Below are 18,244 nucleotides of genomic sequence, written 5' to 3'. Positions count from 1 at the left end.
AATGCTATCAGTATTGAATATCATACAGGTAGTGAACCCAGCTGAACCCGCACCTACGATAACCCCCCGACATGGTACACATCAGATAGAGCTGTGAGCTGCGTGTGTGTGTGTGTGTGTGAATGTGTGTGTGTGTGTGTGTGTGTGTGTGTGTGTGTGTGTGTGTGTGTGTGTGTGTGTTTAACATGTTAGAGCTGGAGAGGTGACACGAGAGCCAGGGTACACAGGTCAAGTAGAGTCAAACCAGGTAGGCGATTGGCTGATCAGGTCTGAGTGTAATGACTAATCAATGGTTGAATGCATTAGCCTAATCTAATGGGCCAGGTGGGAGAGGACAACTGCAGACGCATGGAACACATGATTGAGCACAACATGCAACAGCAATGCAATCAATAACACATAGAGTGGTCTAACCCCAGGGTGGGTGGGTGGGTGGGGGGGGGGTCCCCACTACTGGAACAACCTGCTCCACATTCATTTAGGAGGCGCTCCGTGTGTGTGTGTGTGTGTGTGTGTGTGTGTGTGTGTGTGTGTGTGTGTGTGTGTGTGTGTGTGTGTGTGTGTGTGTGTGTGTGTGTGTGTAAATATGTATGGTTGGTTGGTTAGGGGAGGACAGAAAAGGAACCAAGCTGTTTTAGACTGATTGATTGTATTATGAAATGAAATGAGGGAAATCAAAGCCTTTTGTTTCTGGCCAGAACCCTCACACACACATCAGTGAGTAGCTGTTTCTACCCACCTGAGAGAGAGAGAGAGAGAGAGAGAGAGAGAGAGAGAGAGAGAGAGATAGAGAGAGAGAGATGCACTAAAAAATTTTTTAAAAAAAGTGTCAAAGAGAAAGTGGTATAAGTGATGGGGGGATTATAGAATGCAAAAAATGTGTTGATAGAAAAAAAAAAAGGCAAAATACAGGAAATTAATCATCAGTCTGTTTATACAATCAGGGGAATGAGAGGTGAAACATTCTTCATATTTAGGTTTGTCCCAGGAGAAAAGGACACCCTCCTCTGTGTGTGATTTGACCTTCTGCCATCACTCAGTGATGAGCATTGTGTGAACCGGTTTGTGGGTTAAAAGCATTGCCGAGCTCACAGGTACTAGTGTGTGCATCACTGAGATCATTCACATATCTAACCCCTATCAGATTAATGTGCTTTAATGCACAGTTAAAAAGTTTTTAATGCAATGCTGATTTTGTTAAATACAGGCTAGCAAATTAAAAATGAACAATGACTGTTTAAAAAGTGGCAAAACATTGATCAATTCACAAGGAGATCAACCACCAGAGAGAGAGAGAGAGAGACGGAGAGAAAGAGAGAGAGAGAGACGGAGAGAGAGAGAGAGAGAGAGAGAGAGAGAGAGAGACGAGAGTAAGAGAGAGAGAGAGAGACGGAGAGAAAGAGAGAGAGAGTGAGACAGAGAGAGAGAAAGACAGAGAGAGAGAGAGCGCAAGAGAGAGAGAGAGAAAGAGAAAGAGAGAGAGAGAGAGAGAGAGAGAGAGAGAGAGAGAGAGAGAGAGGATGACAAGTTAGGGACAAGAGCCAGTCAGAGCAGAGGACAGGCCTGGGTCAATACTTGCAGCACATGCTGCTGACACTGCACTGCACTGCTCAACACACACACACACACACACACTTGCATATGTGCGTGCTTCACATGGACATGTACACAAAAGATAGAGAGACATCAGACCAATCAGTCAGCCGATGTCAATATTTCAAGAGGGAGACAGACAAAAGGAGAGAATGCAAGCGTGTGTGTTTGTGCATAAGAGAAAGTCAAACATCCCCAACATCCCCCACAATTAAGGAACTTTTACAGACTGAATTAGGTATTTGGTCTTTTTTTTCTCCTTTCTTATCTTCTCTCTATCTAAAGGAAAAATGAACTGACTAAAATAAACTTATATTTCATCGTCAGACATTTCTTGTGGGACAGCCATTTTTAGCCATTTTAGACTCATGTGAAAACCTACAATCAGGGGCGTCAGACTGGGGGGAAAAAGGGGACTGAGTACCCAGGGCCCTCATGTGAGGAGGGCCCAAAAAGATGCTAGAATGAATAGCTGTGGCTGCGGGGAGGGGCCCATAGAAAATGCCTTTCTACAGGGCCCAGAATTTTGTGCTACGCCCCTGCCTACAAGAAGATCCCAGCACTTGAAGGGTCAGTTTACCTAAATCAAAACAAACCTTTTTCTCACTCACTTCTCTTGGTGTCTAGCAGTGTATTTGGACTTTATTCCATCTTCCTATTTTTGTATTTCCCTTTTGAATGTCTACATTTTTTTTTTTTTATCTTGATTAGTTGATCGACATGAATCAGCAACAATTTTGATATCTGAAGTAATTCTTTTACAGATTCCAGCATCTTCAATGTGAATATTGGGGGTAGTTTTCTTATTTGTCTATTATACTAAACTGAGAATCTTTGGATTTTGGACTGTTGGTTGGGCAATCATTATATGTAATGTAAAAAAAAATTTTTTTGACCAAACAATGAATTGATTAATCAGGTACAGTACATAATAAGAAGACTAATCAATAATGAAAATAATAATTAGTTGCAGTCCTAATCTAATTGCCTCACTATGTGTATACTGTATATACAAAGTAACATGGAAAATGTAGTGACTATTGTTTTAATATAATGTGTGTGTGTGTGTGTGTGTGTGTGTGTGTGTGTGTGTGTGTGTGTGTGTGTGTGTGTGTGTGTGTGTGTGTGTGTGTGTGTGTAAAAGCGAGGTCTGCGATAGGAGCCTCTCCATCTTTGAAATGAATTAGCATGTGGTGCCTTATTGAGTGAGGTGCAGTGTTTAAGTGAAACTGATGAGAGATGTGTGAGCAGCGAGGACTGGGCTATAAGTATGTGGCTGGGGTCACAGGCTAATCCCTATTGATTTACTCCACCGTCTGCATATAGCCACACAGGAAGACAAGGAAGGAGAGGCCTGCTTTACCAGCTATCACACAGCACAAATGCAGGATAAAAATCACTTCTCACACACTCTCGGTTACATGATGCTAAGTAGGGTAAGGACAAGAAAATTAAGTATCATTTAATCTAAATAGGTAGTTCAACACCCTCTACTTAGAACGATTGCAGACCATGACCTCCTGAAGATCAACGAGAGATATGATCATTGGATTCATTTACACACAATCATACGATCAGGAGCATTTGTCCTCATTTGAAACGAAATAGAAAGGGGTGCATGTTTTTCAGTAAAACGTGTAAACATGGGGTAATATCCGTCAGTGTTGTGACAGTTTTGAATGCTACCATCAAACTGTGAAATCACAGCACCCCGTGACACCCCAACACATCAGACCACAGTGTGTTTGATGAGAAACCCAAACAATACCTGGACCCATGTATTTATAAACAAGCTCTTCACAATCTCACCCCAGAGGATGAAAAGGTGAAATATTACATTAATATGAACAACTATTAATAAGAAGCCCCCCCACCCTTACCCCATCACTCCTTTCTCCATCTCTATCTCCCCCCTTCTCTCTCTCTCTCTCTCGCTCCCTCTGCCTCTAATCCTATCATGCGGGCAATAAGTGTATGCACCATGAGCACATTTAATTTCTGCGGTTGGTTTTCAGCGAGCCCAGAGGTGAGCCTTAATAAGGATCAATGGCACTTTATCTGGGACAGCACCCACTTCACAGCATGCAAATTACACAGCAACCCTTAAAAAAAGAAATGGATTTAATTAAAAAATGTAGAACCACGGGCTCTGGAAATTCAATTAAAGGATTTATGCAAAGGTTGGCTAGCTTTTTGTGTTGCAGTTCCTGCTTATATAATGAGCTTTTCATATTAAAAATCAATAGGTAATCTGGGCTAGGGGATCGGCTGCTTATGTACATTTTTGAAATCAATTTGAAAAATAGTCCATCAGCTCCATGTCACAACAAAGAGGGAAGGGAGTGGTGCGTGTGTTTGTGTGTGTCGAGTGTGTGTGTGTGTGTGTGTGTGTGTGTGTGTGTGGGGGGGGGGTTACATTTTTCTCCTCTCTGAGGGTCACAGGAGAAAAGCTCTGAAGCTCTAAAGGTAAGAGAGATGGAGGGTGAAGGAGGCAATGTGGAAGAGTAGAGGGTAAGTGAGTAAGGATGTCTCTCTGGCCAGGTCAGTTTCTGGCTCTTTGGCCTGTTCTGATCCCTTCTATTAGAGAGAGAGAGTCCCTTGGCAATGAGGGTCTAGCTGGCTCTGACCTGTGGCTCTGGGGTAATTTAGCCCAGCCTCAGCTCAGGCTCAGCCCAGACTCAGGCTGGGGAGACGTCCTAATGGCCTCCCTGAGGTGTCTGGAGCTGGAGGAGCAGGGAGGATGTGGTTGAGGCTTTAAGTAATGTTTCTTCACAAACAAAACTATTATAGTCCGTCACAGAAATACATCTTATAAAGAGGTAAAAAACGAATGTGCACAAATGTGTTTAGAAAAAACAACATTATCAACTATCACTATGTAGCATTAAGCAGCTATACAAAATTAAAGTAGTAGACGTTTGATTGTTTAAAAATGACTTGTTTTTTAAACTTCTGCTTTGAACACAGATATTGTTCATACCTCCTTCACACTCATGTTGTATAACTGTACTCAGGCAGGAGGGGTGAATGACTGACTGCATACAGTAGCAGACTGTCAGCATTTGATTGGTTCTTTATTGATCCAGACACGCTCTCCATCACATCAACTCATCCACAATAAACCATTTACACAGTTTCCCTGTGCAATGGACCACATAACCAGGCCTCAGGCCATCTCTGTTCACCCACTGTGTGTGTGTGTGTGTGTGTGTGTGTGTGTGTGTGTGTGTGTGTGTGTGTGTGTGTGTGTGTGTGTTTTCTTTAATGAAATGGTATCTCCGTGGACAATAATCCCAGTAACAGGATTGGGCAGGAACACACATGTCAATACAGCCAAATGGGATTGTATGCTTTTATCCATCCCCACACCAACACATCTTTCTCTCCCTATGCGTCTCTCTCTCCCCCTCTGTCTCTCTCTCCCCTCCATGTCTCTCTCCCTTCCATACACAGTGCAGCAGCACAGCAGGGAATGTCTGGCTGGAATATCACGTTCGTTTGTATCTAGTTCCTCAAAAATGATCTAAAACATAGCCTCAAAAAGGAAATTGATGCATCATCAGAGAGGTTCACTCCGAGTATGTGCACCTCATACCAATTGGCATAATGTGTAATATTCTGTCTACACCACTGTGGAGAAACCTACACAGTGTCTCCAGTCAGGCTGGAGCTGACCCCCCTCCTGTGTAGCTCCTAATCATCCAAGAGGACTCTATTACAAGGGCCTGGCAGCTCATCTAACCCCACAGAGGAGAGCGGGAGGGGTGGGGGGTGGGGGAGCTGGCAGGGAGATTGGGACCTCTGCTCCTCTTTCTTTCCACATGGTTGAGCACCACACACAACACCGGAACACACACACACACACACACACACACACACACACACACACACACACACACACACAGGTTGCCTGGGTGTGCAGCAGAGCCACTGCGTCTGTGTGCCACACCAGACAGCAGATAGAGCACCTGACCTTATGTCTGTCTGCAGGAGAGAAACTGATAAAGAACACTGATGTAAAAGTGGCTGCTGTGCTCACAAACAGCGCCTACCACCCAAACACTGTACGTCTGTTATATGGTAATGCTGACATCGTCGTTGCAGGACCTGTCTCTGGGGTTAACCCCTGAGCTCCTGGTTACAGTAGGCAAGGCTCAGCAGAGGAGGCACTGGAGGTCCCACTTCTCCTGACTGAACAACCGTTTCTCTAATACAGTCCTGACTGCTGGTGCCTGGTCAAAAGTTCAGCCTGTGCATATGTAAAAAGGTGGCCTGGTGCCCGAGGCAGGATCCTGGGTAAAATAATCATGCTAAAACGCTAAGAAGCATGGGACTAGGCAAGAGCGCTGATGAAACCGTCCCCTAGGGGAACTGAGGTGTCTGATTGGACCAGCGGAGCCTCTTAGGCCTGTGCCCACAACACCTCCCTCCCCTCTTTCTATCCATTATAGAGGATGATGACTGGAGCCACTGCCCACACTGATCTCCATTCAGCTCAGCACTGTCTGTGCCTATAGTTAAGGTATAGATTTGATGGGTATAGGCTGAGCACAGCTGCTCAGAGCCTGAGGGTACACTGTTCTTGAGGGAGCAATCAGTCAGTCAACAAAATGTCACAGGGTCAGCGTTACAAGACGGTGACAACTTCACAAAGGTTACAGCCCAACTAATAACTGCAACCGTCACTGAATTTCATTCTGTGCTATTAAAGTGTGCGAGTTTTGATTCAAAGTGTACTGTCTAATAAGTTTTACAGCATATACTGTACATAGTTAAAGGCCCGAAATCCTATCCTGACGTACTATCCTAGATCAAATAAATCAAACAAAATCTGTGTCAATCAAATTTTGAGCATTACACAGAATTGTGATAACCACTGTTTTTTTTTTTTTTTTCACATACACATACAGTACACACCACTGCAGGCCAGATCATTCGACGCTGATAATCACAGCAAAGGACACAGGGAAAACTCCCACTCTAAACACGCTGAATTAAAGAAACAGGAGTTACAGGCCTGGTCGCACAATCTCTGATAAGTAGATCAAGGCGCGGGGAGGGGAACATGATGTTAGTGAGAGATAGTTTGGCTGATTAAAATGTCATGGCTCTTTATAGATGCCTTTCTCAACTCAGCAAAATGGAATCAGCTCTGTACATCAATAGCAGAGTGGGCTGTGCTCCCTGCTAATAGAGAAGTTTCTTTTCCTTAAGTAGAATCCACAACACAAAGGATGCAAAATTGAGGAAGTCAAAATATGTTTTTGGTAATATGCAAGCAAAATGCAGTAGCAAAAAAGATAAAAGTGAAGGGTAAAAGTGAAGCGCTGACAAAATAAGAGAGCATGAAGCACAATGAATGAGGGAGGAAAGCATGATGGTATGACCAACTGCAGAGCTTATGGCCTGACATGACATTTCCTCGCCTTTACTTAACAATAAAAATTAAAGATTTAGGACCACGTGTAGCTCCAGGTGTTGTGAATTCATGTGTGTGTGTGTGTGTGTGTGTGTGTGTGTGTGTGTGTGTGTGTGTGTGTGTGTGTGTGTGTGTGTGCTTGTCCATGTGTGTGTTTCTCCTCGTGTAGGGCAACTGTATATCACTCCACCTGTGCTCCTATAAATCAAACCTGTGTTTTAAATGAGAGGCTGGTTATTTGTGCAAGAACACACACAAGGGCTCTGTGATTGTTTTTTGGAGTCGACATTCTGCTTATGTTTGCATCCCAGAACAATCTCCATGGATCCCGCAAGCGTACGCAAGCAATTAAAGCGATACCATCTTCATATCCCTGCAACCAATAACTGAAATAATATCACTGTTTTATTAAGCCCTTAATGTGGGGGCAGAAGGAGTGAGGAGTGGGATTTTAAAGAGGATACACTTTCAGGGGCCTTATCAACCCGAGATTTAAATAAGAGCAAATGCTCAGCTTAAGGGTGTGCCTCTGTATCTGTGTGTGTGTGTGTGTGTGTGTGTGTGTGTGTGTGTGTGTGTGTGTGTGTGTGTGTGTGTGTGTGTGTGTGTGTGTGTGTGTGGCCTTTATCAGACATGAGTTTTAGCTAATCGCTGTGTCAGCACACCAGAATTTAATTACTAGCTCTACCTTTGTCCTTTAATATTTACTAACATCTACACTACGTGTAATTAACCACGTGTAGAAAAGCCATAGCACCGTTCTGGAGGAAAAACCGCTCTGCTAATTGCATCTGTGCGCTCATACCCAAAACGTCAACACACTCTTCTCTTAGACACACAAAGAACACAAAAGTCTTCAAAAGTCTTCCACTCTAGGGTACACTTCTATCTAAATTTTAGTCCAGCTAAAATTGACACAGACCAGGTTTGAAATTGAAACAAGACAGGAAATGATGAAAAGAGCTAAGACAAATGTTACAGAACGTAAAGAGGGAGGGGTGAAAAAAAGAGTGTTTTGTGACAGAAATAGTCAAATTGAGGAAATGGTTAGCTTGGCATTTTGCGAAAGGTGCTGAGGAGCAGTTCCTCTCATCTCTCATCCTATGTCAGAAGGAGGAGAGACAAATGACGGCCTGAGGCCTTGTGTCTGTCAAACATGATGGATCAGAATAACGCTTCACTAAAACTCCAACACGCTGCCTTTCAACACATCACATTTTCCCTTCAGTGCAAACACTAAATTGATAAAGTATGAAGAGTAGCTAATGGAAAGATGTAATAGTCAAACTAAAGCATATATTAGGAGGATATGGAGCCTAAAGGGTAGAGGGATGCTATCAATTGAAAAGTCTTACAGAGCAGAGGACACAATATAGACTAAGATAAATCATTGTGTTGGATTTTATCGTTCATATCCAAGGTGTGTGAGGACGTTAACCTCAGGCACCCTACATCACCCTATAAGCACACACGTGTGCTATGAACACTTCCATGCTGTCATTTATTGTACACCCACAGCAGATGCACACTCACAATAGTTGCCACTCTGAGATGTACTACAGAGGTTATTGCCTTGAGAGGAAACCTTCGCAGTATTAGTAATATATTATGATATAATTGGATGCCATTGACAGCAGTATTGTACTGTAGATATAGGTACTGTACAATGCAAACATTCTTTAACAAAACTGTTGTAGCAAATGAAAAAATTCTTCAAGTGCACATCCGCATTTGGGTAAACATTCTGTGGTCATTGAGGTACAATTGGCAGTGTGTAACTGGCACAGAAGTCCAATAACAAAAACACCCCTCAGGTTCAGATCAGGCCGGCTGTTCCTCCCAATCACCTCTCTCCTGAGGTTTCTCCATGATTGGCCAGGTGAGCATTAAAGTGAAGCCCCAACACCCTTATAGAGACCCCATGCCCTGCCTGTGACCACAAGCAGAGACTACGAGAAAGCTGGATACTCTAAAGTAGTGTTCAGTGGATAGGCATAATAAACAGGGAGGCCTCCAGTCTTCGCCAAACACAGGCCACACTCTCAATTCAGAGGAAAATGTCAAACCAATGCTTCTCAGCTTTGTACATCTCCCTGGGTAACTCCTTAACAGGAGAAGGTACATCCTGTATGCAGTGGTTTGGTTCTAGTCAGAGCCACCGCTGTGTGTAGAGGTGAGCCCAACTACACATACTTGATACAGCTGTATCTCCCGCACCACCTTCGGCTCCTTCCCCACCAGAGAATGGCATTCTGTGTCCCAAGCCTCTTGCATGGGCCAGTATGCCAAAGGAAGACCCTACCAGGAGCTGTTAACCCAATAACACTCCCAGGGTCACAGGGGCACGCTAACTCCCACCCGCTTCACATTGGAGTGTCAATTCTCTGAGGGGCATGTAGTTTTATCGTTCAAAATGAAACGTGTAAACAGATACAAAACACAGATCCCTCCTGCACAGCACCTGGCCTCCTTTCTTTGTATTTCTCTAAAACAGCCTGTGAGGACATAACGTCTTTACTCTAGCTCTGCTCTCAGAAAGGTCTTTGAAAAATAAAGTTGAGTCAGCCTGCTAATATGACTCAGAACTTAAGATAATGCATCTGAAAATATCTGGTAATAGATTCTCCTGATGGGAATGGGCTAGATGGTAAAAACATATTTGACAGAGAGCTTATTATCTCAGTCCTCCGGAGTACATGCCTGCATAGGAGTAGAGACTTGAGTTTGTTCAGTGCATTTACTGTAACCTAATAGTTGCGGTACACAGGATCTGGAATATCGCCTACCCTTGTGAGAGGATAGGGGAACTGCCTCTCTGAGTTAAATAAACAGTGACAGGAGGAAGAGGAAAACAAACCACAGACTATCTCTCTATCTGTGAAACCCAGACTCTCTCCCTAAGCCCTCAGCACTCAGCAGATCAGCCCCTCTCCATCCTTTTCCTCTCCTTTCTCCCAGGAACGTGCCAAGACAAATATAGAGTCAGTTAGGGACACTTCAGAGTCAGAACAAGAAGATAGTAACAAAGTGTGGTGGATTCACTGACTTTCTTTCCATGTAGAAAAGTACAACAAGATACAGAGCAACTCTGGTGAAATTACGTTACACCAGAAAAGTTAACCAATCCATTATGGTGGTTACTAACCGATGTTGGTAATTAAAAGTGTTTTTGGTGGCCATCAGTCAGGTCGTGCTACGGTTTGTGCAGTCACAAGGTTATGCATGATTCAGACTGGTTTTGTCCCTTACCATAGACTTGGTGAAAGGTCTGGCCAGAGAGAAGAGAAAGGTCATCAGCCACCAGCTCCGGTGAATGGAGGTGTACATCATGTTCCCAGGATGCACCGCGTTGGAGGTGACACCGTGCGGCGAGAGGCGGCGGTGGAGCTCTTTGCTGAAGAGGACGTTGCAGAGTTTGGCTCGATTGTAAGCCAGCATTGACCAGTACTCCTTCTTTGTGGGAGACAGCAGGGCCAAGTCCACCTTGGCACATGAGTCTAACAGGTCTGTGAACCTGAAACATAGTCCAGAATAAGAGAGTAGTTAGAGAGAGAGAGAGAGAGAGAGAGAGAGAGAGAGAGAGAGAGAGAGTGTGAGAGAGAGAGAGAGAGTGTGTGAGTGAGTGAGTGAGTGAGTGAGTGAGTGAGTGAGTGAGTGTGTGTGTGTGTGTGTGTGTGTGTGTGTGTGTGTGTGTGTGTGTGTGTGTGTTTTCTACTGGCAGATGTGTGGCGCTGGCTGCATACAAATCAAAGACATGACATGATGTTCTTTAATTGCCTGCGACAGAGCTGTTAAAGTCCAGATGTTTGACAAGGCCCCTTAAACATTACACTACTCGTTGTGTTATTATGCAGTCACGCAATAACATCACAATACACGGGCACGAAAGCTACACTCCCTGTGTGTTGTGTGCGTTTGTGTATGTGTGGGAGGAAGAGACATAGGCTCCAAACCAGTGGAACACATCCTACATATTAATCCAGTCATTAGAAAACAACCAATCAAAATGTCACCTGGTTTCCTTGTTGTGATTTTACAAGCTCGCTGCCTCTTGTTTACTGTCGCCTTCCGCAACATCCTTGCTTGGCTAAATTACAACATCTGCAGGCTTTTCATTTCATGTGCTGCAACTTCATAACTACTTTAGCAAGTAGAGGTTGATAAATCAATTGATTGAGCAGCAAATGCAGTTCCCCAGTTACAACTGAATGTGGTGTTACAGTAATATTACAATCAATGAATTACCCTGCAAGATGATTCACACAAACTTGAATAATAAAAATAAATACAGATTTTGGTGAACTAAAATATCTTGTCTGCACATAAAAGTATGGAGCCAGAGCTGCAGCTTAGATCTCTCAGAGGTAATTTCATTAAGGATATTATCTCCCCTTGTTTGACCAGATCTGATGCAGTACTAGGGCAAAGTAAACCTGTATGGGGCCAATTCCACAGTAAGCCCCCGTGGTGGAAACTGATAAAGTGTCCAGCCATTACCCGTGTGTTCATCTCTCCCACCCCTGTCCCTTATAGGTCAATGCTTTACCAATGGACAAGGGGCTTAGGGAATACAATATGCTGCCAGGTCAGGGGTCACACACTGCTTGTGAGGGGAGGCTAAGTGAATAAACGGGAAATCAGCAGAAACTGAAAATAACACAAACAAAAAAGGGAGCGACTTCAATAGATGTAATATAGGTCTGGAATGAGGTGGACAGAATGGAAGATGTAATATGAGATATTGTCTATTTCCGCTCCTTCTTCCCTTCCCTCTAGTCTGTGTCGGTGTGTAACTGACTCTCTCTGGTCCAGCCTAAGCCCTCTTTGAAGGGGTTAAAGCCACTGCTGCTTGTAGAGGAGAGAAGGAAAGGTGAGTGTATGTGTTGGGGAGGCAGGGAAGGAGAGAGGGAGCTGTAGGGCAAAGAGTGAAGAGAATACCTGACCATTTTTGGCCTTGCGATACGTATAAATCGTACACTCCGTTCCAATAGCAGCCAGACAGTTTTCACACCACCAAAACTTACGTGACCTCACTGTTCTTACTGTGTCTTGCATCAATCATATTCTGTCAATACTCCCTTTATGACATGCTTTCTTTCAATAAGCTTTTACTACTCTCTCTCTTACTCATTACTTTTCCTAAAGCACGAAATAGCAGTGTGACCACAAGTGAATCTGAGTGTCAAACCATCCCTTCCGCTGCTCCTGTCCTCTCATGCATGACAGTCTGTATAACATAACTCATACGAGGGCTCCTGTAATAGTGCTGCTGTTTGATCTGCTAGAATAACTCTGCGTATGTTCTCCTTGTCTCAGGTCACTCTGCCGAGCTCCGATCAATCACTCTGCTTGGCCGTCTGACTGACTGAGGACTGGATCAATGTTACGCACACACACACACACACACACACACACACACACACACACACACACTGACTCTGAAACACATGGCTCAGGGCTTGGGCTCACAGATCACTGCAAGACATCATGCCTGTCTACTGAATGACAGGAAAAACAGACGCCTATGGAGTGGAGTTACCAAAAAAGATAGACTTGAAAAACAATAGATGGCAGAAGGAGGGAGAGGAGAGAGAAAGGGGCTGAGTCAGGGGGTCAGACAGAAAGGAGCAGATACTTGATCAAAGTTAATTTTAGCTGATAAGTCCATCCATCATGTTGATGATACGTTTAATTCATAGTGACAGCGTGTGGAGGGAAATGAGTTTTCAGTGAGTGAGGCTGTCATGTTTGACAATATGCATTAAGTCTGAGTTATCAGTTTGTAGTGAACTCCCCAATGTAGCGTAGTTAACTGCATGACTGGAGTTGAAGAGTTGTTGACTTAAATATGGCTTAACTGTAAATGTTGGGAAGACATGGGAAACAGCAGTGTGGTGCTCACTTTGAACAACATTCCCAATCCTTCAGCGGGGGGGAGTTCCATTATGGCAACCTGTTGTCACATCAGCTTTTTACAGTCACAGAAAGCAGTACTAATATGAAAGTATATTTTCTAGAAAACTGAAGATGCCAGAATTGTGTGGTACTGTGCTGATCTGTATAAAAATAAAAATAAATCTATTAAAAAATAAATAAAACTGTGTTTACGGAAACGACTAGTTGACTGGAGGGTTAACTAGGTTAAATGATTTCCATCACTAAGAATTTCAAAATAAAAACTAATATTTGGGGTGGTGTGTAGTCAAGTAAACTCAAGTCAATTGTATTTGTTAGCAATAATCACAAATTCCAGATCTGCCTTGAAAGCGGGGGAGCGAGCGACATTGTTCAACACACCCTCAAAGGACTGTTTAGCTCAGTTCATGTCTGTCTATGGTTTCCAGTGACAGCTTATCTCAAATTTAGGAAAATAAATTGTTGCAAGTGGTGAGGGTTTAATACTTTGTATTAAACAGCCTAGCTGAGGCATTTTTTCTTAATATATATTGCAAATGCTGTATCATCCTCAGTAAATTTCCAAACCCAAAGCCATAAAAAAGAAACCCAAGATGATCTACTATGAGAAGGAAAGAACAAGATTTACTCAAAACTGAAAAATAGGGTAACTTTGTGTAACCCTGTGGAATTTTTTTTTTTTACCTCTAGTAACACTATGGAGCAGTTTCTTTACGGACGCACATGTGCATTTGGATGATGCGTTACACAGTCCTACCAATGGTTTTCACACTATTCCACTGATCTACAACTCAGTCAGTAACACGCCAACATACGCAGCAATGGCCCATACATGGATGTAAAGAATGCAGGATTCAAAGTCACCCACATGCTCACCTGGGCAATGATGGAGAAAAATCTGATGTTTTACGAGGAATTAATGCATTCAACATGTTTGTTACATCTCAAGGATACAGAGAGTGAGTTTTATTGAGTAACACTGAACATAAACATTCATTTTATTTGTTTACAAGAAAACTCCACCGGGCACATTTAAGTTGCACACTAAATGTGCAAAAGCACAAAATTGCTTTGCAAATCTTTACAAAGAATTATAAAAGGATGATAAGAATTCTACCTTAAAGAATGCAAAGGGCATGCTTTTAATTTATTGAAATAGCCAAACTGTAAATTTTAAATCCTATAAGCCTCATTTCAATGGTCTTCTCCTGAGACCATGTAGATGCAGGAATACGGTTTTACACGCCTTGTTTACTGTCTTTACCTGTGGGACTCAGAAGATACCACCACAACACGGGCGGGGGCCGAGCGACGCAGCACGTCCTGTAGGCACTGGACAAGCAGGAAGTGACCTAGATGGCAGATCTGGAAGGTGGACTCCAGGCCGTCCTCCGTCAATCTCCAGGGCTGAGTGCACACTCCTGCATTACACACCAGAATGTGAAGGGGCCTACATGGCGGGGGAGGAAGGCAGAAAATAAAACATGTTTGATTGTTTATTGATTATAAGTGAAAACAAAGAAGACACAGCTGCATAAAAAGAGGATTTTCATATCATATTAGGCTGAAGAAGAGGTAAGGAGAGACAGGGAGAAGAAATAAAAATTAAAAAAAAGAAGATGGAATAGTGAAAAGCGAAGGCAGAGAAAGGAAACGGGGTGTCTTATTCCACAGTGTGGTAGACTTTAGCGGTCTACAGAGACAGAGCATCAGTAATGCTGATATGATACAGAGGTTTCCAGTCCAACTCCCCATGGCTTGAAAGGTACTGTAGATACTGAATACAGCTGGCTGGAATCCAAGAGCTACAACACATTGAAAAGCAATCTCAAACCGTTTCAACACACAAGGGTGGTGGAAGTAATGGGTGTTGATACAGGCTCTGTGTAACTACTCTGAGTAACCAAACCCACCAACACATCGACTCGGAAAGGCTGAGCAGAAGAGAGCAGATCAAAGACAATACACACACAAGTCGTGGTATAAAAAACAATTGACTTTATTCAGAGACCAATAAAAAAAAGCATGTGCTTTTACACAGACATGCAAAGCATTTTCATTCTTGCAGACGGCGTGTGGGCGAGTGAGTAACACTCCCTGCTCGCGTGCCAGTGAGCGGAAATTGCTGGATTGGTCAGGGCAGCGAGAGATCCTTGTCGGTGACAGCGTCGCTCCAGCGAGCTCGAAACCACAGTAACACAGCCGAACAATCCAAACACACCCCACCAATTTCTAATTTCTTCCATTAGAATTAATTATGAGGCCGAAGGCAATTTGTGTACCCTGTGTTTAAGACTGCCTACTGGATTAATTAAAAACTGGATGCTGGAAAATTAATGTGTGAATTGTTATGCCTTGCTATAATGAGCCATCCCATGCTATTACATAGGAGTGTACTGTAGGATCACCTTCAGGCCTCCGAACACACAAGGTTCATTAGAGAGCGCAAACCTAGTCACAAGTCAACTTAAAGAATGCCGACCTCAGCACATTATCAACAGAGCACACACACTAGCAGTGAGATATTCAAATGTTCACCCAAAATAAAAAAAGGTAAGGACTTCTAACTTAATGGCTTGGCTTGGCTTGGTAGGGAAAAAAATAAATGTAAATAAATGACGTGGCCTGCACATAATACCTGAACCTAATAAAACAAGATGGAAGAGTAAAACACAACAGTTGCTGTGATGTCAAGTTCTGTTCTGAAACCAAATAAAACAAAACACGTTGGTAGTTTTTGGCCCAGTGTTCCCCTGTCTAATAGAGCGTGAAGTACAGTAACATTGTGCTATACAAGGCAAAACTCTTGGGTCTGTTACCAATGTACTGGCTTGAAGCTGCACAATAACACCACAGGTGTGAACTCTTGACCTAACATTTCAACCTTTCACTGTAGCTGTTGTTTTAAACTGATCATTATGTCAGTTACACCACTTCAGGTTCACATTTGGTGTGTGTCCTTTTTGTGACATATTACTATAACATAAACTCAGTATGTCACTCAAATTATAATCACAAATTTTGTGATCAAAAAGTCCAATAACAAACTTTTCTCTGGCCGGTAGAGCGATTTCCCCCACGCAGTTCAGATGGGCCTCTGGTGAGTCTGCTTGTAATGTAAAAGGCCTGTTAATTCAACTGCCCACCAGTTAGTCCCTCTCTCATAAGCGCAGGTCTAATGAATGTCTTTAATAGGCCTACTGCCGCGTACCACAGTCCCTCTTTCCACATTAAGACCTCACACAACACTGTGTGCACTGTGCAATCTCAGCGCTGGTCAAACGAGGGTGTTAACTACCAAACAGGGAGACATCAGTTTATATATTTACTTTAAATAACCCCCCTGGGTATGACCCCTGACCTCTATGATAATGTGGGCCAGCAGGAAGAGATTGCCTGTGTGAGCTGGGCTCAGACTACTGGTCATTAACACTGCACTTTATTGGCAACAGAAAAAATGGCACTGGCAACAAACATATGAATATGTGTACACCACTCATCCTGATCCATATTTAAACTCACACACCAGAAGTGCATACCTGTAAAGTGTGCAAAGACACCCTCAAAAATTCTGACGGTGTTACAGTCACCATAATGCAAAGGAATGGAAGAATGGTAGACTTATGTGATCCAGCATGCATGTATTTATACAGACATTACACAAAATATGCTTAAAATTAGAACAGGGTAAAAAAAATAAATAAATAATAAAAATAAAAAAAATCACAGGTGAAAACAAATTGCATGTGTTAATTACCGACCGTTCAGTGGAAATTGTATTAGGGGCATTCTGTCAACGCTGTCCTCCATCAATTACATCCCAATGAAATTGCACTGCATTCAACAATATCAATATCCAGGTAATTTCATTTCAAAGGACAGGCAATTAAAGCAGAATCGGGGTCAATGGAACACAAAGCAGCGTGAAAGCCACTGACTAAAGCACTTAAAAGCAAGGGAGTGAGAAACGAGAGAAGGAAAAGAAAAAGACTCTGATTACATTTCACCTGTCAATGACACGCTGCAGGAGCATTATTGTGCGTGTGTGTATGAGTGCGTTTGTCTCTGTGTTTACAAAACTGTGTGTGTATGCGTCTGCGCGCAGAATTGTCTGAGTGTGTGTCCGTGCATGTATGCGTTGTGTGCGCACGCTCCTGTGTGTGTTATGCCTGAAGACATACGTGCCGTAATAGAGTGGTGGTAGACTCAGACAGCTGCCCAGTGCCATTCACAGCTCAGAGCTCCCAGCCTCCACTCTGCTCTGTTCGCCTTCTGATGAGAATTAATGTACTCTGACATCCCCTGGGACTCCCCCACTCCCCCCCAACAGCACAGCTAATGAAGAAATACAACCTTGCCAAAATACTGAGGTAGGGAGAGAGAGCGACACAGACAGAAAAAGACTGAGAGACAACATGAGAGAGGGAGAAAGAGGGAGAGGCTGATGCAGATAAACAAATTGCATAAAGGATATGCTAAAAAAACTAAACCAGGACAGAGGTTTTGGGGGCAGTGGGATTGAAGGGAGGTTAATATACTGCAGTTTGGATGGGAGGGATACATGTAAGAGATGGGAGGGAGCTATAGGACACAGAGTGAGGAAAGCCATCGTGAGGTTTGGCTGTGACCCAAGACACGTGTCCTGGATGGCCATACCCTGCCCCAGGGCTGCTACGGGCAATGACTGCCCTGCCTCTCCCCAAGGGGCTCCCCTGACACCAACACTCACAAACACACACATACACACGGCCCCTTGCCTAGACACCTGCGGGTGGATGAGCAGTATTGATGACAGAATACATGACCCCAAAATAGCAACTGTGTGTCCAACCATGGGAAGCAAGACACAGGCGGTAAAAGCTGACCACCACAAAATCAGTGTCATAAAGTCTGGTAGTCTGTTTCGACCAATGTCAAGCAAATCGACACAAATACACACACTTACTCCTGGGGCCTTGTCCATATGGTGTCCAACAGTAACAGTTTGGATGTCCTTTAAGTATGGTGTATGTGGGAAGTAATCGTGATGATGATTACAGTGATCGGCCTGAATGAGAGTCTTGCTTTTTTACTTATTTGTTTATTTATCCCCGTTTCCTTTTCTCTCTCTGGAGCATGAAAAGGGCTGGACAGCTGAAATGGGACTGATGGCTACTTAAAGTTAGCTTTAAATGACTGAGAGACAGTGTCAGGATTTGTTAGTTGAGCGTGCTGCCATAAGTTTGATTTAAGGCCAGCTCCGCCGCTGTTTCTTCACAATGGTGACTCCCCTCTCTTTGATGGCCTTTTAGATCAAAATAATTTCCAGTACCTGTA

General features: G+C 43.4%; 1 protein-coding gene across 1 annotated transcript in view; it reads right to left on the bottom strand.

Annotated features, from left to right (window-relative positions):
- The window catches only part of wwox (WW domain containing oxidoreductase), a 134,711-nt gene that overhangs the window by 75,800 nt on the left and 40,667 nt on the right, over positions 1 to 18,244 (bottom strand). The window contains exons 7-8 of the mRNA XM_078256798.1: positions 14,193 to 14,378; positions 10,262 to 10,526 (exon numbers count right to left, since the gene is read on the bottom strand). Coding sequence (XP_078112924.1) covers positions 10,262 to 10,526; positions 14,193 to 14,378 — 451 coding nt within the window. The remainder of the gene's footprint in view (positions 1 to 10,261; positions 10,527 to 14,192; positions 14,379 to 18,244) is intronic.

Source organism: Sander vitreus, chromosome 8 (assembly GCF_031162955.1).
Source record: "Sander vitreus isolate 19-12246 chromosome 8, sanVit1, whole genome shotgun sequence".
In the NCBI taxonomy this organism is placed as follows: Eukaryota; Metazoa; Chordata; class Actinopteri; order Perciformes; family Percidae; genus Sander; species Sander vitreus.
Note: the sequence above shows the minus strand (reverse complement) of the source record. Positions and strands in the feature narration are given on the sequence as shown.